At 49.0% G+C, this 27,847-nt stretch overlaps 1 protein-coding gene across 2 annotated transcripts; it reads left to right on the forward strand.

The window, feature by feature from the left end:
* The first annotated feature begins 283 nt into the window (after positions 1-283).
* On the forward strand, positions 284-27,512 carry FBXO17 (F-box protein 17). 2 transcript variants are annotated; one of them, XM_077852730.1, is made up of 7 exons: positions 284-443; positions 6,331-6,417; positions 21,136-21,498; positions 22,018-22,129; positions 23,625-23,720; positions 24,614-24,749; positions 26,534-27,512. In XM_077852730.1, exons 3-7 carry the CDS (start codon positions 21,153-21,155, stop codon positions 26,675-26,677), a joined length of 834 nt encoding a protein of 277 aa, XP_077708856.1. In that variant the 5' UTR covers positions 284-443; positions 6,331-6,417; positions 21,136-21,152; the 3' UTR covers positions 26,678-27,512. The 2 variants fall into 2 exon arrangements, with proteins under 2 accessions (XP_077708856.1, XP_077708863.1); XM_077852737.1 differs by lacking the exon at positions 6,331-6,417.
* Positions 27,513-27,847: the final 335 nt, after the last annotated feature.

Genomic DNA, 27,847 nt, shown 5'->3' on the forward strand with positions numbered 1-27,847 from the left:
GGGGAGGCTCTCGGGGAGGTGGCCCTCGCCCGGCGGAGGTGGCTGCGGTGGGCACCGGGTGTCAGCAGCAGGTCCCCACGTGGGCCACGTGCGGGCGCTCCAAGGGGCGGGCCCCGGGTCCCCGAGCGCGGGGGCTGCGTCCCCTCCCCGCCGGCCTCCGGCAGCTGGGCCCTCCCCCAGCGCCTGCAGCCTCCCGGATCCCGCCCCTGCCTCGCGCCCGCCCGCCCGCCGCAGCCGCCCGCCCGCCCGCCGCTCTCCCAGCCGCCGGCCCCCGCGCCCGCCGCCCGGCGTCCTCCCCCCGCCCCCGCAGAGGGCCGACCGCCCAGACCGCGGGTCCCGGGGCTCCCTGGGCGGGGCCGACCCCAGGGAGCCCCCTGACTGCCTCCCAGAGCGGGGTGGGGAAAGGGATCCTAGCCCGCCGCCGCCTCCGAGCTGGCCGCCAGGTGAGCGCCGGGACAGGTAGGGACGCAGGTCGGGCCCCGTGTCCCGTCCGCACTCCCAGCTGGGGGAGCCCGGGGAAGGCCTTCAGCCCCAGACCCGGCCGGCAGGGGCGGGTCCCCGGGAGTCCAGTTCCCCAGCGCCCCCTGCCCGGCCCCCCCCCCCCCCCCGGGTCCCCGGCCGCGCCAGCCAACTGCGCCCCAGTGAGTCGAGTCAGGTTTCAAAGGCCCCAGGTCGTACGGAAAGGAAAGGGCTTTGCTTTTAAAACGGGTCTCCTGACGCCCCCGCCGTCCACTCCGCTGCTCCCCAGCCGAGGCCACCCTGGGATAACCCCCCACCCACCCCCCAAAAAAGTACCCGATCAACACGTGTACTCGGCAGCCCGCGAAAGGCCAGACCACTTTTCTGATTTCTCTCCTCGCTGGCAGCCCCTTCGCCAAATCGGTGAATCAGAAGCCTCCGAGCACCGATTCTTGATTTAGCAAGTTTGTTTTTAGCTGCGGCCGCTCTTCCCAATTTAAGATTTGTTCTTCTGAGTTAACTTTTGCAGCGTTGAGTAATATTTTGTAACGCTCCGTATCTTGTTCCTGTCGATCTGGAGCCTCCAGCCTCGGAGAGCATCCAGTAACCTAACACTTTGGAAAGACCGCAATATTAGGAACCTACTTGTAAAAGAAATGCTTTCTGAAGGCCCCCAGTAGGACACGAGCACCAAAGAGCAGTAAGGCCCACAAAGCTCTGCATCGAACCCAGCCCTTTAAACAGCAGCCCCGCAGTCCGCTAAAATTGTATGTAATTAAATAACTTTTTCAGATATGGCAACAGTAACTCGTGATCTGTGGTGCTTCGGTTTAAACTTTTGCCCCTTTTTGTTCCTCTGGTAGTTACTTACAGATCTTTAAAGCAAACCCTGGGATTATTTCTTATTTTGTCAACTTTTAGACAATGTCCAGTAATCCCTTGCTAAAAATAGATGGAGACAGCTTTCCTGGTCTCCGAGTCTCTCTCCTCCCTGTGTAATCCCACATTACTTGTAACTTGTCTATTGGCTGCCTTTGTAACATCAAAAAAGAAAAAAAAAAGTGTTGTTGTTTTTTTTTTTTTAACGTGTTTCTCGTTCCATGAAATATTTATAGGATCTGTTGACTCCCCATTTAGTGAGGCCTGGCAGAGGAATCTGCCTTAATATTTTTTAAATAAAGTTTTTATATTTATTTAAATAGTAATTTTTTCATCCAATCAAGTCATATTATGTGGTTTGTAAATCAAATAGAAACGAGTCTCCCTTTTTTCCCCCTATTATAGAAGCACCGTCTCTTTAAGAAAATAGAAGGAGGGGTAGTGTTTTAGACTCAAAGGGATTAGGGGGACATGACCACCCCCAGCTCTGTGTGAGTCCCCAGTTTTGTCAGAAATCCCTACAGAAGTCCATAGAAACAATGGGGAAAATCATTCATGGAATGAATATTAGATAGCAGAATGGATGTCTCTTAAGAAATGGTGTTCAGCGGTAGTGTAGACCTATAGTGCCCCCTTATTCTTTATTTTTTTGTCTTTCTTTCTTTCTTTTCTTTCTTTCTTTCTTTCTTTCTTTCTTTCTTTCTTTCTTTCTTTCTTTCTTTCTTTCTTTCTTTCTTTTTAAAGATTTTATTTATTTATTCATGAAAGACACAGAGAGAGAGGCAGAGACACAGGCAGAGGGAGAAGCAGGCTCCATGCAGGGAGCCTGATGCGGGACTAGATCCCGGGACTCCGGGATCAGGCCCTGAGCCAAAGGCAGACACTCAACCAGTGAGCCACCCAGGCATCCCTCTTTTTTCTTTTTCTTTTTTTTTAAATTCAATTTAAGTAACATATAGTGTATTATTAGTTTCAGGGGTAGAATTTAGTGATTTACCAGTTGCATATAACAGCCAGGGCTCATTACCCCTTACTCTCTCTTAGAAGATGCACGTCAAAGTGTTTAAGAATTCATCAAAAGGTAGAAAGCAAATATGGCAAAACATGGGACATGATAGAGATGTGCATTTTACTCTCCATTCAACTTTTCCATGAAACTTTTATGATAAAATTGGGGGAAAATAAAGTAAGACAAAGTAGAAACTAAGAAGGAGATCAAGACATATTTACGTACGGTGGCATAAACTCTGGAGTCCTCCACACCCAGGTTCAAATCCCAGCTCTGCCCCTTGCGTATCAGGTGACCTCGGTCCATGGCTCCACTTCTCCAGCCTGTTTCCCCAGCTCAAAACTGGACCTGTTTGTGAGACATCTGTGAAATTGTGTAAAGCCCTGGCCCCTTGTGTAGAGCAGTTGTTGCAGTTAACCGTAGCTATTAGTTGTGAAGGATTTTCCTTAACTATCATAGTGTGCTATGCTAACATCATAACCACAGTTGGGTCCTTCCTTCTACTCTTTTTTTCTAGAGATAGGTTTTTTTAAAGATTTTATTTATTTATTCATGAGAGACACACAGAGAGAGGCAGAGACACAGGCAGAGGGAGAATCAGGCTCCCTGCAGAGAGCCTGGTGCGGGACTTGATCCCAGGACCCTGGAATCATGCCCTGAGCCAAAGGCAGACGTTCAACCATGGAGCCACTCAGGCGCCCCAAGATAGATTTTTTTAAGTAGGCTCCACACCCGACTCTGGACTTGAACTCACAACCCTGAAATCGAGACTTGAGATCAAGAGCTGGCTTGCTATCAGCTGAGCCACCCAGGCACCCTCAGATAGATTTTGAATTTGGCATTTTCTTCTTTTTCTGTTTTAAAATTCACCCAATGGCTCTGATCTTGCCATTGGTCTTTTTTTTTTTTTTTTTTCTTTTGCCCTGCTGTGTTTGGTCCTGACTTCCTAGGCACGGGTCCCCTGAGCACCCCCTTCCTGTGGTGGGGTTTCAACAACAGCATGATGCTGACACGGAGGTGAGGTGGGTGCTCCAATCCCACCTCACCTCTGTGACATCCAGGGCCAGGCCTGGATCTCACTTAATTTTCCCATAACCACAAAGAGTTGGGAATTATTAGAAGTTCACAGTGTCTTATCTAAAACTTTGGGGCCCAGATGTGTTGGGGAAGTCAGACTTTCTGAAGGTGAGGCAAGTCATGGGGAACCCATTCTGAACATTACAGAAGACCCCTGGGGGCGCCGGGGAGCACCGTGTAATCAAACATACAGGTATGGCTTCGGTGAAATGCGTGTTCATACTCGGTGGGATAATCAAACCTCACATCAGTTTGGCTCATTTTTGCCACCAAATGGGTCTGGGAAAGACTTCCAGTTTTCAGAGCTTTTTGGATTTGGGGACTGGAGAGAGGATTCTAAGTGTACCTGCATTTCTCATTTTACAGAGAGGAAATTCCACTCAGAGAGGGAAGGTCTGATCTCCCCAAGGTCATGAGCAAGAGTTCGGGGTGGGGCTGAGCCAGGAGTGACTGACCACAGAGAACCTGCCAACATTCACCTCCACCCCAACCCCCTCCTCTGAGGCCTGTCACCAGCAATTCCCCAAAGCAATGTCCTTTGCCTGCCTTGTGATGCCTTCTCGCCCAGAAATATCATTGCTGCCTCCTGGGAATGAGATGATGTGCAGAAAGAATTTTCCGGAGTGCCTTACACAAAGAAAGCACTCGGCAAATGTAAATTATAATTTGTGCTAAGATGCGATGAGACCATTTCCTTCTGGGGTTCGATAATATCAGTAGTGTTTATCGAATAGCATTAGTAGTTTTTAAATTATGAAATATAACATCCACACACGAGAGCTTCCTGTGTGCATCAGGTTAACAGCCTTCTCCCTCCCGCGGGGAGACCACCACCCTGACTTTTATGATACTCATTTTCCTAGTTTGCTCTTCTTTATATGATTTTAAGACCTATGTGTTCATCTATAAACAATATTGGATTAGGTTAGCCTGTTTGTGAACTTTCTGAGAGCAGCACCCTTGGTGTGAGTAGACAATTTAGCATCCAAGCCAGGAAATTTTGGAAGCACTAGGGGGTGGCTAATTACCCTAGTTACCCTGGGACTGTAGGTATTGTAGACCAGGACGCCCCAGGCAACTCAGGCTGTCTGGTTGTCCTAGGACTCACACTCTTGGTGCCCTGTGTGTCTGGCTCTCTTTAACCTCAAATTAAGCTTTTGAGGTTCATCCAGGTCGGTGTGGATGCTTGTTAATTCCTATTTATTGCTACCCAGTGTGCCATTCTGTGACTACCTTAATTTACTTATACATCCTACAGTGGATGGGCATCTGGGTCATTTCCAGACTGGAGCTATTAGAAACAATCATGCCATGAATATTCTAGTATGTGTTTCCTGGCTCTGGGGTCAAATTGCTGGGTCAGGGGACAGGCATATTTTCAACTTCAGTGAAAAATGCCCATCTAAGGGTGCCTGGGTGGCTCAGTCGGTTAAGCATCTGCCTTTGGCTCAGGTCCTGGGGTCCTGGGATCGAGCCCCGCATCAGGCTCCCTGCTCAGCGGGAAGCCTGCTTCTCCCTCTCCCCCCAACTCACGCCTGTGCCCATGTTTGCTCTTTCTCTCAACTAAATAATTTTTAAGAAATTTTAAAAAAAAATGTCCATCTCCTCTCCAAAGTGGTTAGACCAATTTATACTCCCATCAGGACTATATGTGTGATAGCATTTTAAGTAAATGATGGTGATGATTTGCACTGCTTGGTTGGTTGGTTCGTTGGTTTAAAAAGAAGCATGTTCTTTATTATGCACCACGTTCATTGCACTCAAGTTAAAATACAGCAAAAAGAAAAAAAAAAACACAGCAAAAAGCCGAAGGAACTTTGCCTCCCATGTCACCCACACCGTGGCCCACAGGGCACGTGGGTCACTGAGGGGGGTAATAATGAAATGACAGAGAAATAGAGAGTGGGATCCAGAATTAGCTGTTACCACGTGCATGAGAGACTGTACTTAGCCTGCTGTATGCATTCCCCTGCTTCCCCCCTCCACCAATTTTTAATAACTGTACTTTTTAAAGGTTATTTGCTATTGACCTTTGTAACTTCAAATTTTCTTTTTCTGTTTTAAAACACTTCTTATTTTTCGTTCTGGCAACTTTCACTTCTTATTTTTCGTTCTGGCAACTTTTGATTCCCATGATGGGAAGTAGCTGAGCCAAGCGTCCTGGTCTCCCCTCCCCCCCGACCTTCGTTTTCCCATCTTTTCCCATCTTTTGTTACTTGTACATTTATTTTCAGTGTCAAGGTTGATAACGTCTACAGTCTGTTCTGTTACCATATTTAAGTCTTAGAGGCTTTCACTGTAGAGTTTCCAGGGTTTTTGTGACAGCTTTAGTGAGATGTAATTTACATACCATAAAAGTCAGCCCTTTAAAGTATACAATTCAGTGATTTTTAGTGAATTGACAGAGTTGTGCAGCCATCACCAGTTTTAGAGCGTTTCTGTCACCTCCAAAATATCCCTTGTGCCTATTTGTGGTCACTTCCCTGTTCCCAAGCCCAGCCCCAGGCGACTACTAATCTTTCTGTAACTTTAGATATGTCATTTTTGGACATTTCGTGTATATATATACATCATACAATATGTGGCTTTTTTTGTGTGTCGGGCTTTTTCACTCAGCATGCTGTTTGGGGGGTTCATTCATATTGTAGTTTGTACCCATACTTCATTCTTATTGCTGAACAGTGGTCCATTGTATGGATATTCCACATTTTGTTTATCCAATCATCAGTTGATGGACATTTGGGTTGTTTCCAAATAGATAATGCTGTGAACACGTTTTTGCGTGGACACGTGTTTTTATTTCTCCTGGGTAGACAGCCTAGTGATAGAATTGCTGGGTTTCATGGAATGCTTATGTTTAACTTTTTTTTTTTTTTTTTTTTTTTTTTAATGTTCACCCTTTGAAGAAACTGCGTATTTTCCAAAGTGGCTGTACCACTTTACATTCCCACCAGTCAACACGTGGTGGTTCCAGTTTCTCCAGGTTTCTCCAGGTACTTGCCAATTTTTTGAACAATAGCCATTCTGGTGGGCATGAGATGGTGTGTCCTTGTGATTTTAATCTGCATTTCCTTAATGACTAATGATGTTGAGCATCTTTTCATGCGCTTGTTAGTCATATGTATATCTTCTTTGGCAAAATGTCTCTTCAAGTTTTTTGTCTATTTTTAAATTGGTTTGTTTGTCTCACTGTTGAATTTTAAGTGTTCTTTATATATTCTGGATATGAGTCTTTTATCAGATAGATGATTTGTAGGTATATACTGCCAATCTATAGCTTTTCTTTTCATTTTCTCAGTGGTATCTTTTGAAGTGCAAAAGTTCTCGATTTTGATGATGTTGATGATGATTTTGATGATAAAAAAATCAATTTTTTTTCCTTATATGAATCACACTTTTGGTGTTATATCTAAGAAGTCTTTACTTAACCCAAGATCATGAGTTTTTTCTTCCCATTTTCTTCTAAAAATTTTATGGTTTTAACTCTTGCATTTAGGAGTGTGGCTTATTTTGAGTTGATATTTGTATATGGTATGAGGTAAAGGCCTAAACTCATCTTTTTGCATGTAGATTTCCCATTACCATATGTTGAGAAGACAATCTTTGTGCTAAGAGACCAGATCTTAAATGTTCTCATCACAAAAAAGAAATGATAATTAAGTGACGTGATTAGAGGTGTTAGCTAATGCTAAAGTGGTAATCATACTGCAATATTTAAATGTATCAAATCAACACATTCACTTTAAATTTACACAAAGTTATATGTCAGGTATATACATAGATATAACCTTTTTCTTCTGAAAACTGATAAACAGATCTATCTAAGGAGAATGCCACTAGCCTCCAGATCAAATGGATTCCTTTTTCTTGAATTTTGTTAAATGGACATAATATGGATACAGTTAGAGTATATCATAGTTGGACCATGACTTTCCTAAGCAGTTTTTTGTTTTTCCTGCAGTTTGTCATAGCTTTAATCCCCCTCCCCTTTTTTTTAAGATTTTATTTTTTTTTAAGTAATCTCTATACATGGGGCTCAAACTTACAACTCCAAGATGAAGAGTCACATGCTCTATGGACTGAGCCAGCCAGGCACCCCTTTAATTTTTCCCTTTTGAGAAAATTATTTATCTGTTTCTAATTTATCCAATCTATTTTGAGGAATTTTTTTTCTTCTAGAAGACAGTCTTCCTTTTATAATATCTTGTTCTTACTGTGTTTTGGATATCCTCTCTAATCTACATTACCCAGGGCCAACTACATAATTTTCAGGGCCCAATGCAAAATGCATATGCGGGCCCCTTGTTTAAAAACGATTGAAAAAAAAATGATTGAAAATCTGGGGATCGGGATCCCTGGGTGGCGCAGCGGTTTGGCGCCTGCCTTTGGCCCAGGGCACGATCCTGGAGACCCGGGATCGAATCCCACATCGGACTCCCGGTGCATGGAGCCTGCTTCTCCCTCTGCCTGTGTCTCTGCCTCTCTCTCTCTCTCTGTGACTATCATAAATAAATAAAAAATTAAAAAAAGAAAAAAAAGAAAAAGAAAATCTGGGGATCCCTGGGTGGTTCGGCGATTTGGTGCCTGCCTTCAGCCCGGAGCGTGATCCTGGAGTCCCGGGATTGAGTCCCACGTCAGGCTCCCTGCATGGAGCCTGCTTCTCCCTCTGCCTGTGTCTCTGCCTCTGTGTGTGTGTGTGTGTGTGTGTGTGTGTGTGTGTGTGTGTGTGTGTCTCATGAATGAATAAATAAAATCTTTTAAAAAATTATTGAAAATCTCTGGTTTGTAATAACAGCATTACAACAAGCATGGAGCCCCTGCAGGTCACATCCCCATGAAGCCTAAAGCTAGCCTTGTGTACTTTTTTAAGATTCATTTATTTATTCATGAGGGACACAGAGAAAGAGGCAGAGACATAGGCAGAGGGAGAAGCAGGCTCCATGCAGGGAGCCCAATGTGCGACTTGATCCCGGGACCCCTGGACTACTACCTGAGCCGAAGGCAGATGCTCAACCACTGAGCCACCCCAGCATCCCATTGTGTACTAATTTCCTTATGTATTCACTTGGCCCTCTGAAGAGTTCTGTTTCCTCTGGGGTCAGTTCACTGTAATTCCGCCTATTTACCTTAATACTCCTCTTTCAGGCTACTAGTTTTCTTCAAGCATCTGGTGATCCTTGCTTGTCCAATCACATTTTCAGACAAACAAGGGGCTGGGTGACTTTTTTAAAGTAACTGGTATGATGGGGTGCCTGGCTGTCTCAGTTAGTAAAGCATGTGACTCTTGATCTTGGGGTCATAAGTTCGAGCAATGTGGATTGGGTGTAGAGATTACTTAACAAAATAATTTTTTTTTTTAAAAAGTAACTGGTATGAAATTTGGGGCTATTATAAATATAGTCCTGCTTTCCCACTGGCTTCTTTGTCCAGTCAAAGGGATGACTGAGAACTCTGTGTTTTGAGACAACACTTATTAGTGTCACCATGGAGCAAGCCAGTCTTTGCTGGGAGCTCACTCTCAATTGCCAGAATGGGAAGAGCTACTTTCAGGGACACCAGCAGCCTGGGCACTTCCCTGAGCTTCATGCAGTTCCTTTAGAAAACAGTCATCCCGTATGGTTTTGTTTTTCCTGTGTGTGAATGTTGGGCAGCCTGAGATCTGTGCAGCAAAACATAAGGGGGGTAGAGGGGGAGCAGGGAGCCCATAGCATGGTTTTTTCAAAGATGGGCAACCTCTGTCCTCACTCTGCCCTCTCACTCCTGACTCACACTCCTGCCCCAGCCTGGGCTCCTCCATCTTTGGACTCCTGCCTGTGGGTCCCTTACCCCACTTTGAGTTCTGTCCTGGCCCCTACACTTTGTCTGCTTTATGTCTTTCTGAAATCTAGTGACATTTCTTTTTGGTGATGGGCTTCTTTCTGTTCACTTTCCTTTTTCATTCTTTTGCTGTCCCTAGAGAGGATCCCTTTGAGAAGATCAGACTCCCCAGATTCCAATCCCCACTCCACTTCTGACTGCTTTGTGACTTCATATGAATCATTTTGCCTTCCTGGGCCTCAGTTTCCTCATGGTGTGAAAATTAGCTGGGATAGTACAGAAGTCACAGAATGGCCACACTCATTCAGCTCCTGGGTCTGGATAGATCTAGCCCATACTGTGGGTCTGTCCGATCTAGCCCATACTGTGCTTTAATTGTTGTTGTTGTTGTTGTTGTTTAATGCATTGCTAACACTTAAAAATTGGGTGATTTTACATAAAAACTGGGATTTCTAGTTTCTTTTGGAAAGCTGGAAGATGTGGCCAAAGTGGGCTCATCTTCCTACGTGGTAGTAAATTAGCCAGAGCGAGTATTGGCACAGCCTTCAGGCTAGCTGTACCCTCTGGCTTGCCAGTCTCCACTACTCCCTGTTTGCTTCTCCCAGCGGCCTCATTTAGGATACTGCCTGTCTGTTGTAGGCATTTGAACTTGGTATTCCTGAAATACTATTTCCAGGATATACTATATCCATAGATATACATATCCATAGATACACGATATCTAGCACAGGACCAGGAGGCAACAGTGTGAATAGGGGCTCAAATCCAGCCCTTGTTCTGATTGCTAGGTCACCAACCCCAGGGCTGCATTCACCCAGAAGGGATGCCCTTTAAAAAAATCTATCCAAAAAAAAAAAAAAAAAATCTATCCAAGATTTTTACCCAGGGGGCACCTGGGTGGGTCAATCAGTTGAGGGCCTCTCGGTTTCAGCTCAGGTCATGATCTCAGGGTTGTGAGACTGAGCCCCAGACTCTCAGTTTTGGCTCAGGGTTGTGTGATTGAGCCCCAGACTCTTGGTTTCAGCTCAGGTCATGATCTTGGGGTTATGGGATCTAACCCCTCATCCAGCTCCATGCTCAGTGGGGAGTCTGCCACCACTCTCCCTCTCCCTCTGTCCCTCCCGCTGCTTATACTCCCCCTGCATACTCTCTCCCTCTAAAATGAATAAATTAATTTTTAAAAATCTACCCAAGACTAATAAAAGCTAGTATAGGCCCTGGTTATCAATAGCTCAGTCTGCCTTCTTCAAGAGGAAGCCACACTAAATCTTTGAACATGCAAACAATTCTAAAGAGCAAAGAATTTTGATCTTGTCTTACTGCTGATTCTTATGTAACCCATATGTTGCAGTTAGAAACAACGTCAGCACTACAGTTCAAGAGCAAAGGCTTAAAATTAATAAGGGAAAATGTCAGGTAGAGGAAACTCTCCCGAAGGCATGATAAACAAGCCATTCTGTCGAAAATTAAAAAGACAATTGACAATACCAGGTGCTGGCAACCGCTGCTGTCTTACGTTGTTGATGGGAATGCAAATGGCACAACTGTGCTGAAAGAAATTATTGGGTGTTTTCTTGTAAAGTGAAATAAACACTTACTATATGCTCGAAGGATTTCACTCCTAGGTATTTACCCACGAGAAATGAAAACGTATGTCCACACGAACCCTTGTACGTGAGTGTTCATTGCAGCCTTATTCAGAATAACCCCAAACTAGGAAACAACCCAATGTCCCTCATGCTGAGTAGGATAAACAGATTGTGATTTACCTGTTCAGTGGAATAGTACTCAGCAATAAAAAGGCTTGAACTCCGGATTGATACGTGCAACAATGTGCATGGATCACATAGATGTTACCCTGAAGGAAAGAAGACACGAGGAGCCTATACTGTCTGTATCAGAGTCCAGTCGGGAGACTGAAACCACAAATTAGACGGGAGAATGTTTAATATGCAGAATTATTCATTATGGCAGGGAAATAGCTACTAAGAAATCAAGAGAATGCTAAAGAATATAGAAATATAAAGAATATAGAAATAAGAGACATAAGGAGCACCCACTACCTCTATGATCCAAGATAGCTTGAGAAAGGTGACAGTCCCAGACCCTGGTCTCATTCGAGAACTCTTGCAGGAGCCTCACAAAGTGCAAAGGAGTCCCTGTGGTGCTTACACCTTGAACGTGTTGGAAATCCATCCTCTGTAACTTTCCAGAAGTCTGTCCCCCTTGGATGTTGGGGAAGGCACTAGGAAACTGCCTGAGGTGGGTGCCAGGGCAAGGTCGGCTTGCACTCTGTAGTAGGAGGGGCCTGAGAAGAGGCCTGCCCTGGGGGAACTGAGACTGGCAGCTGGAACCAAAAAAAAAAAAAAAAAAAAAAAAAAAAAAGCTTCTTTCTGTAATGTTCCTCTGGCTCCCTCTACTGGAGAAACTCAACACGTCAGCCGGCAGAGAAGCACAGGATATGTTTTTTTGTTGTTTTTTTTTTTTTTTTAGGAAAAAAGATGTATTAATTTTTAAAAAAGATTTTATTTATTTATTAATAAGAGACACAGAGAGAGAGGGGCAGAGACACAGGCAGAGGGAGAAGCAGGCTCCATGCAGGGAGCCCAACGTGGGACTTGATCCCAGGTCTCCAGGATCACATCATGCCCTGGGCCTACAGCAGGTGCTGAACCACCAAGCCACCCAGGGATTCCAGGAAAAAAGATTTAAATTGGTCGAATTCCACAATCTGGCAACCTGGAGTTGGAAGGCAATTGATAACCAGCACATTATATGATTCCATTTATTCCACGTTCCATTTTTTTAAATTTTTTTTATTTATTTATGATAGTCACACAGAGAGAGAGAGAGAGGCAGAGACATAGGCAGAGGGAGAAGCAGGCTCCATGCACCGGGAGCCCGACGTGGGATTCGATCCCGGGTCTCCAGGATCGCACCCTGGGCCAAAGGCAGGCGCTAAACCGCTGCGCCACCCAGGGATCCCCCCGTTCCATTTACTCTAGAAAAGAATGGTGACACTGACAGAAAGATTAGCGGCGGCCCTGAGGTGGAAGCGATGTTGGAGGATTGGGTGTGTGATGGAAACGTTCCATATCCCGCTTGAGGGGACGGCTACACGGTCATATACAGTCACAACTGAAATTGTACACTGGAAATGTGTGCACTGCATTGGATGGAAGTTATACATCAGTAAAGATTATTTTTTAAAGAGATCCCTTTTGGGAAACATAGGGCTGGTGCACAAATATAAATAGACACGCACACGTGTGCAAAAGCAGAGCAGAGATGCACCCCAAGTCCCCCCGCCGAGGTAGCCCAGCTTACACTGTGCTGCATATCTCTCCGTGAGGAATCATTGGAGGTAGCACCATGGGCATTGGCTTGGTGCCTTGCTCACTTATTCTCTCTGAGGAGTTCACGTCCAATGGGGGTGGCATGGGGAATTGGCAGGCTTTAGAGGGGGCAGTGAGCTTCACACGTGCCACTTATCTTCGGTCCTAACTCTTTCAGGTTATCAAATCCTCATCCTTAGAACGAAACTTCTTAGTTGCTTCATTACCTTTGGGTCTTATTCCTTGAGTCCCGAGCCTGGCTTCGGGATATTATTGCTCATAGCAACCCTGTTGGAGGTAGAAGCAGTAGTTATCCCCATATCACAGACAAGAAAACTGAGGCTCAGAGGTCAGCAACCTACCTCTGAGATGCCCAGGAAGAGGCAAAATCAGGATTTGATGCCAGATTACCTGCTTCCAGTGGGAGCTCCTGATCACCACCTGTCCTGCTGGGGGCAGCTGCCCCAGGTCCTGAAAACCCTTGGAGGCCCCTTGCCCTCCACAGATGGGTCCTAACAGGCTTTATGGGTACTGAGTCTTCGACAGTTGGGTCTTTTCTCTCCCCATGACTGTATAATGAAAAATTTCAAGCATACAGGAAAGTTGAAATAATTATATAGGGAATAAACACGGACTCCTAAGGAGAGAGAGTGACGATAACCCACATATTGTTTAGCCTGATCCTGAAGTATCACTCCTCTTAGTAATGTTTTCGTCAGTCTTCCATATTCATGAAACAAAACAAGTCAGTGAAATGATATCTCAAGTACAAAAATGGATAAAGGGGCACCTGGGGGTGCTCAGTGGTTGAGCATCTGCCTTTGGCTCAGGTCGTGATCCCCGAGTCCTGAGATCGAGTCCCATGTCAGGCTCCCCACCGGGAGCCTGCTTCTCTCTCTGTCTATGTCTCTGCCTCTCTCTGTGTGTCTCTGATGAATAAATAAATAATCTTTTAAAAAATAAGGAAGGAGCTAAATTTTTTTAAATGTGGATAAATATCACAGCAAGAAAAAGTGTTGATAAATGTATAAGGGTTACCCATAAGTTATTTTAGTATATTATTAGCTGATAAAATCGCTTTTCTAAATCAACTAAAAACTGCTAAAATTAAGAAAGATAGAAATCCATACAAATTAAGTACTAAGGAACACCTGGGTAGCTCAGCGGTTGAGCATTTGCCTGTCTCAGGGCATGATCCTGGAGTCCTGGGATCGAGTCCCATACTGGGCTCCCTGCATGGAGCCTGCTTCTCCCTCTGCCTGTGTCTCTGCCTCTCTCTTTCTCTCTCTCTCTCTCTCTCTGTCTCTCTCTGTCTCTCATGAATGAATACATAAAATCTTTTTTTAAAATACCGGGTAATAAAATCATTAAAGTCAAAAACAGCATATAAAATGAAGACCATTTAATGAATCAGAAGCCTTGAAGATGACATTCTACTATCTGGTCTTTGTCAGAAGTATGCAGTAGCTGGAGAGGCCCCATGGAGAGAGGGAAAAGCCTGTGGGCCAGGAGCCCCCAGCTCTGCAGCCCCCCAGCTGAGTCTCCCCATCCCAGGCGCTGGGAGCGGGACTCAATATGCCCTGAGATGACCTGGCCCCACCACTGCCTGACGCCAAGGGCACTCAAGCCCCTGAGAACTGCTGACCCATGCCCGGGCATTTCCCAGCTTCAGAAAAGAAAAGAATCTTAAAATAATGGTTATTGTGAGTGTATTCCAGCAAACACACCATGTCAATGGTATCATCACTGAGTCATAGAGATATTTTGGGGCAAAACTTTCCAGTCACTGTAAAAAGGTGTCTGGCCCTACACAATTTGAGGAAGTGCTGAGGAGAGATAAGCTAGCTCACTCGTTTCCAGGGGTGCCTTTATTTTGAATATTTACTTGAGAGAGTGGGAGAGAGCACGAGAGGGAGAGGGAGAAGCAGACTCCCCGCTGAGCAGGGAGCCCAACCTGGGACTGGGACCCTGGGATCATGACCTGAGTCAAAGGCAAATGCTTAACCGACTGAGCCACCCAGGCACCCTGGGCCTGGTTAGAATTTTTTTTTTTTTTTTCTGGTTAGAATTTTTAATGCTGCCTGAAATTCTCTTAGCAGAGAATTTTTTTTTAAGCTTTTATTTTTAAGTTATCCCTACACCCAAATCGGGGCTTGAACTCACAACCCTGAGATCCAAAGTTGCAAGCTCCACCGACTGGGCCAGCCAGGCTCCTCAACTGGCAGAGAATGTGTTGTTGCTCAGCACATGTAGGCACCAGGACACAAGTCATCGAGTCATTGACCACAATCTCAAGATGCGAAAGATTCCAGAGATTTAAATTTTTTTTTTTAACTTTTTTTTTATTTATTTATGATAGGCACACAGTGAGAGAGAGAGAGGCAGAGACACAGGCAGAGGGAGAAGCAGGCTCCACACACCGGGAGCCCGACGTGGGATTCGATCCTGGATATCCAGGACCGCGCCCTGGGCCAAAGGCAGGCGCCAAACCGCTGCGCCACCCAGGGATCCCGATTCCAGAGATTTAAATAAAGCAAAATAAAGGTATTACATCAACAAAAATACCTGTAGTCAGAACAACTAAAACGGGGCCACCTGGGTGGCTCAGCGGTTTAGCGCCGCCTTCATCCCAGGGTGTGATCCTGGAGACCCAGGATAGAGTCCCACGTCAGGTTCCCTGCATGGAGCCTGCTTCTCCCTATGCCTGTGTCTCTGCCTCTCTCTCTCTGTGTCTCTCATAAATAAATAAATAAAATATTAAAAAAAAAAGAACAACCAAAACGTGGAAGCAACCCATGTCCATCAGCAGATAAATGGATAAGCAAGATGGAATATTATTTAGCCTCAAAAAGGAAGGGAATTCTGACATAGGCTACAACATGGAAGAAACTTAAGGCCATTATGTTAAGTGAAGAGGCCAAACTGTATGATCATTCCTCTTATGTGAGTTACATAGAATAGTCAAATCCCACAATCAGACAGTAGGAGAGTCGTTAGCAGGGGCAGGAGGGGTAGAGGTGGCAAGTGACTGTTTTACTAGGTGAAAAGTTTTAGAGATGGATGGTGGTGATGGTAGCACATGAATATGTTTAATATCACCAAACTGTCACCACTTACAACTGGTCAAGATTGGCATATTGTAGGTGATGTGAATTTTACTGCCAAAAAATGGAGAAAAAGAATTAGCCTCGTGGAACAGGCAACAAATGAAAATAAAGTAGATTTCTGAATTTTAAAATAATAATAGACCAGCAGTCGGGACTTAAAAACAGCGTGATTTTATTTTTTTAAGATTTTATTTATTCATTTGACAGAGGGAGGGAGAGAAAGCACAAGCAGGAGGGGCTGCAGGCAGAGGGAGAAGGAGAACCAGGCTCCCCACGGAGGGCTTGATCCCAGGACCCTGAGATCATGATCTGAGCCTAAGGCAGATGCTTCACCGACTTAGCCCCCCGACCAGGCACCCCAAAACATGATTTTAAAACAAAAAATCAAAAGAAACGGTTTTCCTGAATTACATACTACACTCAAAGGAGATACGTATGCTTCATAGGCAGGAAGTGGGCAGTCAGGGTTTGAACCCTGGTCTGTGTCTGCCATCAGCACGCCCTGACTGCTTCTCATCGGGGGCTCTTTTGGCATCTGGAGCAGGACAGGTCACTGAGCCTCGTCCCCTTTAGCTAGGGCCGCATACCAGTCTACTCACAACGCAGCGGCCTAAAACCTTGATCTTATTATTTCATGGCTCTGGGGATGGGCTGGGCTCGGCTGCGCGCGTCTCAGGGGCTCACTTGCAGGGCCATGGGACAGTGGCAGGGTCTGGGTCATCGGAAGCTTGTCCAGCCCTAGGCCTAGCATCTGGAATGAGACTCCGACAGCTGGGGCTCCCCAGGCCTTTCTCTGCCTTCACGGGGTCTCTTCAGGGCAACCAGGCTTCAGGGGTGACTCGGGCTGTGGTGGGTGCGGTGTGCGCCTTGCTCTGGCTTGTGAGAGCCGATTGTGGGCCGCTTTGCAAACTGCGAGGTCCAGGGACTTCGCATTGGTAGCTCACGATCCGCCACGGTTGGTGTGTTTTCACAGACATCAGCAGCTGCTACGAACCCAAACTCTTTTCTTCTCCTAGAGAGCTCGTTGGTAAGCACTTAGGAGCACTCCACACCAGACTGCCCACGGCCCACGGCCCGTGTCCCGAGACAGCCAGGCAGTGGCTGCATCTTCTTTTATGACCCAGCCTTGGAAATCACTTAGCAGTGTCACGTTTGAAAGTTGAAGCGGTCACAAAGGCCTGCTCATGTCAAGGAGAGGGGTGTGGACTCCAGTTCTTTCCTTTTCTTTTTAAGATTTTATTTATTTATTCATGAAAGACACAGAGAGAGAGGCAGAGACATAGGCAGAGGGAGAAGCAGGCTCCCTGTGGGGAGCCCAATGTGGGACTCGATCCCCAGACCCCAGGATCACACCCTGAGCCAAAGGCAGATGCTCAACCACTGAGCCACCGAGGTGTCCCTAAATGCCAGCTGATTATTAGCTATTCTTTTCCCAAGAACCATTTGGGAAAAATCACAACCTCTGTCTTAAAACCTGTCTTATAACCAGTCACTCTGTATTAGGGTGAAGGGGGGTGTTTGGCATTTTGCCATGTCCATGGATCACTAGCCTGATACAAGCTTCTTTCTTTCTTCCTTCCTTCCTTTCTTTTTTAAGATTCGTTCATTTATTTGAGAGAGAGAGAGAGAGAGAGAGCGCATGCACAACAGCCGGGAGGGGCAGAGGGAGAGAGAGAATCTCAAGCAGACTCCATGCTGAGTGCAGAGCCCAGCACGGGGCTCGATCTCACGACCCTGAGATCATGACCTGAGCCGAAACCAAGAGTCAGACGCTTAACTGATTGTGCCACCCAGGCACCCCTTAACAAAACCGTAATCAGCTTATTTAAAAAATAATAACAACTGTCATGAGTTGAGCACTTACAGACATTAGACAACATGACAAGCATTAGATCATTGAAGCCTCTTAACCCAGGGCAAGCTCCAATGATCGTTTTGCCCATTAAACAAGATGATGGGATTCTGGGAGATGACCCAGCTCCAGTGCTTAGCACAGGGGCTTCATAAAGGCCCAATAACTGTCACCAGTGAAGAAATTGTAGCTAAATGATTGTCATTCTTTCATGATGTGTAATAATAGCAACTAACATAATTTAGTGTTCAATATTAATTGAATCCCACTCTTATTTCTGAGACACCAGCAATCTTTCTTAAGTGCTTTACAAATATTAACCCGTTTCATCCTACAACAACCCCGTGCAGTATGTTATGCAGGATGTTAACACATCCTCGTTCTCAGAGCACAAAGAGATTCAGGAACATGGCCTTGGTCATGGTCCCTCTAGGCAGGGCCGGAACTGGAACCCAGGCTGGCTGGATCCAGGCAGGAGGTGTTCATTGATAGGCTACTCTGCCCTGATGGGGAAGATGAAATGACTTTCTCACCAGGTCTGAGCCTAGTCACTGAGTTCTTTTTTTTTTTTTTTTTTTTAAGATTTTATTTATTTATTCATGAGACAGAGAGAGAGGCAGAGACACAGGCAGAGAGAGAAGTAGGCTCCCTGTGGGGAGCCCAATGTGGGACTCGATCCCCGGACCCCAGGATCACGCCCTGAGCCAAGGGAAGATGCTCAACCTCTGAGCCACCCAGGCATCCCTAGTCACTGAGTTCTTGTTAAATAAAGGTGTTTCACCTTCCTGTGCCTCAGTTTCCTCATCTGTGGAATGGGTTTCTGACGTGATGATTCATTTGTTCGTACACTTAACATCTTTTCATTGCACATTTACTATGTGTCAGGCACTGGTACGGACACCATGGTATCCAGTATGCAAAAGAAGGAACAGATCTGCCCCCATGGTAAAAAAAAAAAAAAAAAAAAAAAAAGGTATTAAGTAGGGGGGCCTGACTGGCTCAGTCAGTAGAGCGTTCACCTCTTGATCTCAGGGTCGTAAGTTCGAGCCCCATGTTGGGTGTGGAGAGTAGTTAAAATAAAATCTTTAAAAAAAAAAGCATTAAGTAAATTATATATATTTAGATGTGTGGTGTGTTAAGAGGTGACAAGAGCTTTAGAGAAGTATAAGGAAAGGGGGAGTAAGTGGTGGTCATAATACCTTGAAATAAGGTAGCCAAGGATGGTCTCATGGACAAGCTGACATTTGGGCAAAGACCTCATGTGTGGAGACGAGCATAGCAATCCTCTGGATCCAGGTGGAGGGAAGAGCATGTGCAAAAGGCCTGAGGTGTCCAGGCTGGTGTGGCTGGGCAGACTGGGTGAGGGGAAGGTGAGGGTAAGCAGGTGATGGGACAGACTGTGTGGGGCCTCTGGGCCACAGTGAGGATGCTGCCTTTATCCTGAATAAGGTGGAACCCCAGGGGGTTTCTGAGCAAGGCAGGGACAGGACCTGACTCAGGTGCTCACCACAGCCGACCTGGCTACTAGTGAGGAACAGACGACTGGGGAAAGAAGCAGAGAGAGACAGTGATGGGCCAGGTGGGAGGTGTGTGAAGGGGCGAGATCCCCAAGGCAGTGAGTCGTGATGGAGACTACAGGAGGGTCTCTGACATTGCCAGATCAGGAGGATGAACAGCCCAAGAGCCTCACTAGGAGCCACCAGGCCAAGGGGAGGAGTCCAGGGGGTGTGGTGGCTTGGAGCCAAGTGAAGGGAGAGTCACCTCAGTGTCAGGTGCTGCTAACAGGTCAAGCAAAGTGAAGACTGAACCTCGACTTTGAGTTAGCACCAAGATGACCTTGACATTTCAGGGCAGGGGGAGGGTTGCAAAGCCTGATTAAAGAAGGTTTAAGAGAGAATAGACGTAGAAAATTTGGAGGCAGAGACTGGAGACACCTTTTTTGAGAAGTTTGACCATAAAGAGGAGCAAAGAAATGGGGCCATAGCTGGAAGGGGAGGTGAAGTCAAGAGAGGGTTTGTTTTCAGACGATAGGGATGACACCGCGTGGGCTGCTGAGAATGATCCAGTGCAGAGGGGTATCCAAGGCGCAGCAGACAGCAAGAACTGTGAGACTGTGGCCTGAAGTGGGCGGGAGGGGTGGGAGGAGGCCACCCAGAGGGCTGACGTTTGTAGGGCAGTCACGGGCGGGGGGCTGGTGGGAGTACAGAGGCCACAGGGCAGGTGGTAGACAGGGTGGCAGGCACCTGGCAAGTTTACTTATCACTTGTAATTTTTTCTGCAAAGTAAGAAGCAAAGGGAAAATGAAGAGGTGGAGGGAGGTGTGATGAGCTAGGGGCTGGGGGAGAAGGTGTGAAGAGTTCTCTATAGAGAGGAGGAGCCCATGGGTGACAAACGTTATTCTGACTGCCAGGCAGCACTCCCAGCTTGAGGGTCAAGTTCACAACCTTGGAGTGAGACCAGCCAGTGGAGTTGTGCGTTCATCGGCCACCTTAAACTGGATACAGCCATAGGGGGGCAGAGGGCTGGATTGCACCAGGGTCATGTGTTGGAGGAGCCAGCGACAAGGATGTGTGCAAAGAATGTTTTTAATGATTAAGCAATTTCAGCTGGATAAGGAAGAAATGAAGCCTCGAGGGGATGAGGGTTAGTGCAAAGGAGGTAAATGCAAAGGATGGGGGATCACAGTGGGCTAGAAGAATCGGGGAGGGGGTGTCTGGGGCTAGAAGGTTAAGAGCTGGAGCGTGAAGGGGTTAGGGGTGGAGAGTGAGCTCCCTGAGATTGAAGATCTGGTTACTGAGACGAGGTCTAAGTGTGACCATGGATGGGAGAGGCTGAGGGGAGAGCAGGTCAGGGAACAGAGGCCGGTGGCCGAAGGAAGGATCATCTACCTGGACGTGGAAATCACCAGGAATGTTGAGAAGAGCAGCCTGAGTGGCAGTGAGCCTGGAGCTAAAATCATGAAGTGAGCAGTGATCTGGATCAGCAGATGACGCACACGGCAGGGTAGCGAACCATCTACTCTGATGGGAATCTTGCTGGGCAGTTTGGGGGAAGATGGGAGAATGGTTTGGAGGCAGCACCAAGGAGCAAGATTTACCCGCTTGAAAGGGCCACAGGAGAGCTGGGTTTTGGTTAGCGAGGTGACAAGAATGTTCAGGGAAGAGACTGAGGAAATAGGTTTTGCTGAAGGCAGTTCGTGAGTTCCAAGGGCGGGAAGAGCTGGGGCAGGTTGGGGTACGAGGTGGAGACGGTTCCCTCCTCGGTGGTTTTTTCTGTTGCTCATGGTCATACATGAAAACTGCTTAGCCTGACGCAAGTGCACCGGCCAGATATGGAAGCCGTGGTTAGCGGTCCTGGGGGAGCCCTGCTCACACCAGGGGTCTTCTGCTCGAGGGGGCCAAGGTGAGAAGCCCATCGCCTGAGCCACTTGGCAGTAACTAGGCGCCCGGTTTGCACGGCCGTGGCAGTCACCCCCACCCTGCAGTCCCGGTCCCCCACGGGAGCTGATGGGGTCATGGTCAAGCCGCAGGGGCTTTGTGTCGGGGGAGAGATATAGGGAGACCGAACGTCCCTGATCTGCTGACCCCTCTCAACCCGCAGGACTCCGGCGGCCGGAGATGGGCGCCCGGCCCTCGCGGCGGCAGCTGCCCGCGGAGCCGCCCCTCGCCTTGGACGCGCTGCCCCCGGAGCTGCTCGTGCAGGTGCTGAGCCACGTGCCTCCGCGCGCGCTGGTGACCCGCTGCCGCGCAGTGTGCCGCGCCTGGCGCGACGTGGTGGACGGGCCCACCGTGTGGCTGCTGCAGCTGGCCCGCGACCGCAGCGCCGAGGGCCGCGCGCTCTACGCGGTGGCCCAGCGCTGCCCGCCCCACGGCGAGGACGAGGAGTTCCCGCTCTGCGCCTTGGCCCGCTACTGCCTGCGCGCGCCCCTCGGCCGCAACCTCATCTTCAACTCCTGCGGCGAGCGTGCGTGCCGGGGGCGGGGCCGGGGCGGGGCCGGCGGGGCGGGGCGCGGGCGGGGCGCCAGGGGGCGTGGCCGCGGGGACAGGCGGGGCCGGGAGGGGCACGGGGTGGGAGGGGCCGGGTGCTGCGGGCCGCGGCGGGAGACAAACTGGATGGGCGAGAAAGCGCGGGGGGTGGCGCGCGCTGCGACTGTAGACTCGGTGGGCGGGGCCAAGGAGGGAGGAGCCACGGAGGGCAGAGCCGGGAGAAAGCTGATTGGTGCTGGCGGGGGCGGAGCTTGCGTAGAACTGAGAAGCCTTGACAGCTCGTGGGGAGGGGCGGCTGAGCCAGTAGGCGGAGCCGGAGCCTGCGGTAGGAGGGGGCGGGGCCGGGAGAAGCGCAGTAGACGCGGGGGCTGAAGGGAGACGCGGCTGGGGGCGGGGCCAGAGCTAGAAACCCGGGGTGGAGCGCGGGAGGGAGGGGCTGGCGGGCGGGGCGCGCGGCCGGGGCGTCCCCGGTCTAAAAGCCCGCTGTGTCCCACAGAGGGCTTCAGAGGCTGGGAGGTGGAGCACGGCGGGAATGGCTGGGCCGTGGAAAAGAACCTAACGCTGGTGCCGGGGGCTCCTTCCCAGACCTGCTTCGTGACTTCTTTCCAGTGAGTGGCCGGTGATCCCTGGGGCACGGCCCCGAGGAAGGAGAGGGACCAACCCCTCGGTCCTCATCCTCACTCACCTTCACCTTCTCCTTCCCTCGTTCACTCATTCGGTCAAATACTTGTGGAGGGCCCGCCAGGCACGGTTTTATAAGCTCTCTCGGTCATGAATAAACAAATAAAAAATCTTTAAAAAAAAACAAACAAGCAAGAACTCCTTGCATCTTTTAAGTGTTAGCCCCTTGTCCATCCTGGACGTTGTGGGAATCTCTCACTCTACCGTTGGTATTAACTGTACCTGTCCATGGTGTTCTGTTATTTTCATAGGATCAAATTCATCTCTCCTTTGCTTTAGAATCTTTTTGAAATTTTGTGTAAAAAATCCCTCCCTACCCCTAGATCCTAACAGTATTCTCTCATAATCTCTTCCAGTAACTTCAGTTTTATCCTTCACATTTATTTTTTTTATTTTTTTAAAGGTTTTATTTTTTAAGATTTTATTTATTTATTCATAGACACAGAGAGAGAGAGGCAGAGACACAGGCAGAGGGAGAAGCAGGCTCCATGCAGGGAGCCCGATGTGGGACTCGATCCCGGGTACCCAGGATCACACCCTGGGCGGAAGGCAGGCGCTAAACTGCCGAGCCACCCAGGGATCCCCTATCCTTCACATTTAGATCTTTAATCCACCTTTGAATGTGGTGTGCTGCGTCTATCACTTACAGTTTCCGTATATACCTAGGTCTGTCCCTGAGCCCTCTCTTCTCTTCCACTGGTCAGCTTATCAGCTCTTCCACCAGGACTACACTATTTCTATGACGATGGCATATTCAAATTAGGGGAGATGGACTGTTTACAAAGGTGTAGGCAGACACAAAGGATACGACATGAACCCCGGGCTGATAACAGTGAGGGAAAGGGTCATTACCAGCCCTAGGCCTGACAAGGGTAAGGGGAGGAAGCAGTTCCTGAGCCATAAGAGAGGGAAGGCTGTGAGGAGAGGGCCCTGTGGAGCTGTGCCCTTCCATGGAGAGACACAGCAGTCCCTCAGTGATCCCTTTGGAGGGAGCCAGGAGGCTAAATAACCTGATTTTACTCTTCTCCTTCCCTCTCCTGCTAGAGCTTCCCATTGGCTGACCCAGCAGAAAGGGGAGGGTAAGGGAGGCCTATCCATACAGGCAGTGCAATCTCAGACCCTGGGGCTCTGCACTTTAGGAGGCTCCAGAATTCCCTGCTCAATGTGGGCCTCCATGTGTCCTCATGTTCTAGTCCCCACAGTTCTAGGGACATACAGGGACATACAGGTCAGCCTCCTGGAGCCCAGAGCATGGTGGAGCATGGTGGAGGGGATGTGGGAATGCCCAGCCTATCATACATCTTGTCTAGTAGAGTGAACCCCATGGGCCTGCTTCACACAGGGGTGTTGGGAGGCTTCTTGGAGGAGGTCATTTTGGGCTGTGACTTTCTGCCTCACCCCTACACCATCTCCCCTTCCCAGATGGTGCTTCAAGAGGCAGCTGGTAGACTTGGTGATGGAGGGAGTGTGGCAGGAGCTGCTGGACAGTGCCCAGATCGAGATCTGTGTGGCCGACTGGTGAGTAAAATATGGCAACCTGCTCTGAACACCCTCAGGGCTGGCAGCAGTTCTGCTGAAAGGGTTCCCTGTGCACCTATCAGCCCCCTGGCCTGGCCACGGCTACTGTGCGCCCTTCATAGTGAGGGTGAGAGGGGAAAGGATGCTCTCATGTTTCAGAGGCGGCAGCCGGGGTGGGGGTGGGGGGGGTGGGGGGGGTGGAGTCCTGAGGAGCCCAGAGCCCCCACCCCCTGCACGCTTCCCTGTCCCTCTTCAGGGGGCCCCAGGTTGACAAGGGAGCCACTGACTGGCTTGGTCTGAAATAAGCGCCCCATCTCACCCACTCCACCCTCATTGCCCACACTCAGCACGAACCCTAAGGGCCTGTAGATACCCAAGGCCTCAAAAAGGTTCAGAGCACTGTGTCCTGAGAACTGAGACTTAGAGGGGCAGAGTTGGCAGGGGGCACTGGTTCCAGAGCACCCCGGTTCCTTCACAAAGCACTCAGGCTCTTCCTTCAAGCTCTTGCTCCTCCACACAAAGTCTAGTTTCTTCCCCCTGGCTCTGGCTCCTCCCCAGAAATACCCAGGCTCCTCCTCCCCTCCTTGGGGTCGGGGAGCCAAGGGGTTGTGGTTCCACCCCAGACATCATACTCCTTCCCCCTACACACACACACACACACACACACACACACACACAGGGGCATGCACACATCCAACGCAAAGCCTCTAGAATCCACCCCAGGAGCACCCAGGCTCCTCCCAGCAAATTCCCAGGCCCTGACTTCTCTGTATGTAGTGTGGGTGTGTGCGCCCCTCACTGGGGTACAGGGAGGCTTAACCTTCAGCCTCCCTCTCCCCATCCTGGAGACCAGGTGGGTGGCGGGGGCATCAAGGCTCACCACCACCTGGCAGGTGGGGTGCAAGAGAGAACTGTGGCTGCATCTACCGGCTCCGGGTCCGCCTCCTGGACACGTATGAAAACGAAGTGGTCAAGTTCTCGGCCTCACCCAACCCAGTTCTTCAGTGGACTGAGAGAGGCTGCCGACAGGTGGGTCCAGACTGCCTTCCACACTACCCCTGGCCTGCGCAAAGACACACCCCACCGCCTGCCTGCTCAGCTTCCCTTCTCAGCCCTCACCACGACCGGATGTCTCTCACAATAACCACTAACAATCACCAAGCCCTTACTTCATCCTGGACACTCTTCCATGAGTTTTGCCAACCGATTCATTTTATTAGCAGAGCACCTGTGGTGTGTGCTGGGCACTGCTCTAGATGCTTGGGATGCGGGGGGGAGGGGGGCAAATCAAAGTCCTTGCTCTATCCCCATTCTAGAGCCGAGGAAACTGAGGCATGGAAAGTTAAGTGACTGGCCCCGAGTCACACTAAAGTATGCTGGGCTCCATGCACACCCAGGCGGGCTCCCAAGCTTGTGCATGGAGTCATCACATCAGTTACCAAAGTAACTTTTATGGGGCGCCTGGGGCCCAGTCGGTTAAGCATCTGACTCTTGATTTCAGCTTGGGTTGTGATGTCAGGGTCGTGAGACTGAGCACTGGGTCGGAGCCTGCTTATGATTCTCTCTCTCCCTCTGCACCTCCGCCCCCACCCCCAGCTTGGGCACACTCTCTCTGAAAAAAAAAAAAAAAAAATCTAACTTTTGAGGTGGCCTTGTTTCCTCTCCTGATCTCCTCCTCCCCACCCAACACAGATCCAGAAAGAGCCCATTTAAAAGTGAGTCAGATCACAAGCCTCTCCTCCAAGGGCTGCATCTCAGAGGAAAAGCCCAAGTTTTATCATGCAGCTATAAAAGGGGATGAAGTGTGGATCCATGCTACAGCATGGATGAACCCTGACAGTGGGATGCTAAGTGAGAGGCCAGGCACAGAAGGCCACATATTGTAGGATTGCATTTATACAAAATGTCCAGAAGCAGCAAAGCTCATAGAAAGAGAAAGCAGATAGGTTGGCTAGGAGGAGGAATTGGAAGTGACAGCTAATGGATATGAGGCTTTTTTCTGGGGTGATGGAAACGTTCCAGAATTAGATAGTGGTCATAGTTGCAGAACATTGTGAATATACTAAAAACCATGAAATTGTAGTTTTAAATGGAGCAGTTTGTTAAGTGAATATTATCTCAACAAAAAAAGTCTTCACAAGATAAGAAAAGCCAGAAGCCAAAGTCCTGCAATGGTCCACAAGGTCCCTCATGATCAGCCCTTTACCCCTGACACCACCTCCTGTTCTCCTCTCACTCTGCTCCAGACACAATTCTACCTCAGGGCCTTTGCGCTGACTGTTCCTCTGTTTGGAACACTCTTTGACCTGATCCCCACATGGCTCCTTCCCCGCTTCAGGTCTCTGCTAAATAGTGCCTTAGTGGTGCCTCCGCTCACTCACTTAACAACCTCACGCCCCTGCCCCTTACCTGCAGCTGTCTTCAGAGTCTGACTCTCCTTCTAGATTGTCAGCTTTGGGCAGTCCCAGTGGCTCAGCAGTTTAGTGCCACCTTTGGCCCGAGGCGTGATCCTGGAGACCCGGGATCGAGTCCCACGTCAGGCTCCCAGCATGGAGCCTGCTTCTCCCTCTGCCTGTGTCTGCCTCTCTCTCCTTCTGTGTCTCTCATGAATGAATAAATAAATAATCTTAAAAAAAAAAAAATTGATTGTCAGCTTTACCAGGGAAGGACCTTTTTGTTTTCTTCACTGCTGTATCCCCAGCACCTAGAGCAGGGCCTGGTACCTCGCCAGTCCTTGGGGAGCGCCTGTTGAGGAAGTGGAGGAAGAGAAGGCCCCACAGGTCCTCACTTTCTCGCTCTCCTTCCCCATGCAGGTGTCTCATGTCTTCACCAACTTCGGCAAGGGCATCCGCTACGTGTCTTTTGAGCAGTATGGGAGAGACACGCGTTCCTGGGTCGGGCACTATGGTGCCCTGGTGACCCACTCCAGTGTGAGGGTCAGGATCCGCCTGTCCTAGCCAACCAGGGTGACCCAGCCTTCCAGAATGTACTGCCATCTGCCGGACATCATCATTGGTCAAGAGCAGCCTTGCAGCCGGGAGCCAGAAGCATGTAGACAGTGGGAGTCCCATGTGGCCCATTCCCGGCAGACCTCCAGTGAACCCCACTTGCTACTGCTTCAGCATGGTGGCCCACATGCTGTGCAAGAAACTGGGATCCAACCAAGGTGCTCACACTGCCCCAGCTTCCTGGGGTGGGGGAAGTCACTCAAAGTGACTCAGAGATGTTTACTTTGCTTGCAAATTGTTTTCTTACATGCGTGGATGTCGGTCAGTAGACTGAGTCAACACACAAAGGCCAAACCAGGATTTGGAATAGTGGGGGAAAGCTGCTGACAACCTGGGACAGTGACTGGGGGGGATCCCAGCTGCTAGCAGGGAGCAGAGGTTAGGCGGGGATCTATCCTTGAGGTCACTAACAGGAGCATCAAAGGGGACCCTCTCCGCAGTCTTGGGGAGTCTCTGGGATTCGGACGTGGGGCCTGTGCAACCTCCTCCAGCACCACCTATCAGCACCTGCCCATTGGGCCTGACTGGTGCTGTTTCTTTCAGAATTCTGGAATCCCCGCTGATCCCCAAACCATGTCCCCCACCCTACCTCCTGCCCCCTCAGGACAGCTCCCCTCCTGCTGGGCAACAGACTGCTTTTCTCTACTCTCTGGTGTACAGACTCCAGGAGCAAGGCATGCCACAAGGGAAAGAGCGCCTGCCTGCCTCCCTGGTGTCTCCTGCTATCTCCCCAGCTGGGCACAGCCAACAAACTAGCTCAATAAAATTGGTGCTAAATGTGAAATGACAGGGGACTTTTATCTATGATCAATGCACTGTCCACCCCCAGCCCTGATCCTAAAAGGCCTTGTGGGAGGTTTCCAACCATGAGAACTTTAGGTGTACAAAGCTCCATGCAGTAAATGGAAGGCAGGTGCTGTTATTTGGTCCAGGAGGAAACAGGCTCAGAGTTTAAATGGCCTGCCCAAGGTCACCCGGTAGGTAAGCAGGGGAAGCAGGACCTGCACCAAGCCCAGTGATAGAAGGACAGCTCCCAAATGGTAAAATCTAACATGGCCAAGCACGTGGTCAGGTGAGGTCAGTATTACTCTTGGTGCCACTTCTTGAGGGAGGAACAAA

Source organism: Canis aureus, chromosome 1 (assembly GCF_053574225.1).
Source record: "Canis aureus isolate CA01 chromosome 1, VMU_Caureus_v.1.0, whole genome shotgun sequence".
NCBI lineage: Eukaryota > Metazoa > Chordata > Mammalia > Carnivora > Canidae > Canis > Canis aureus.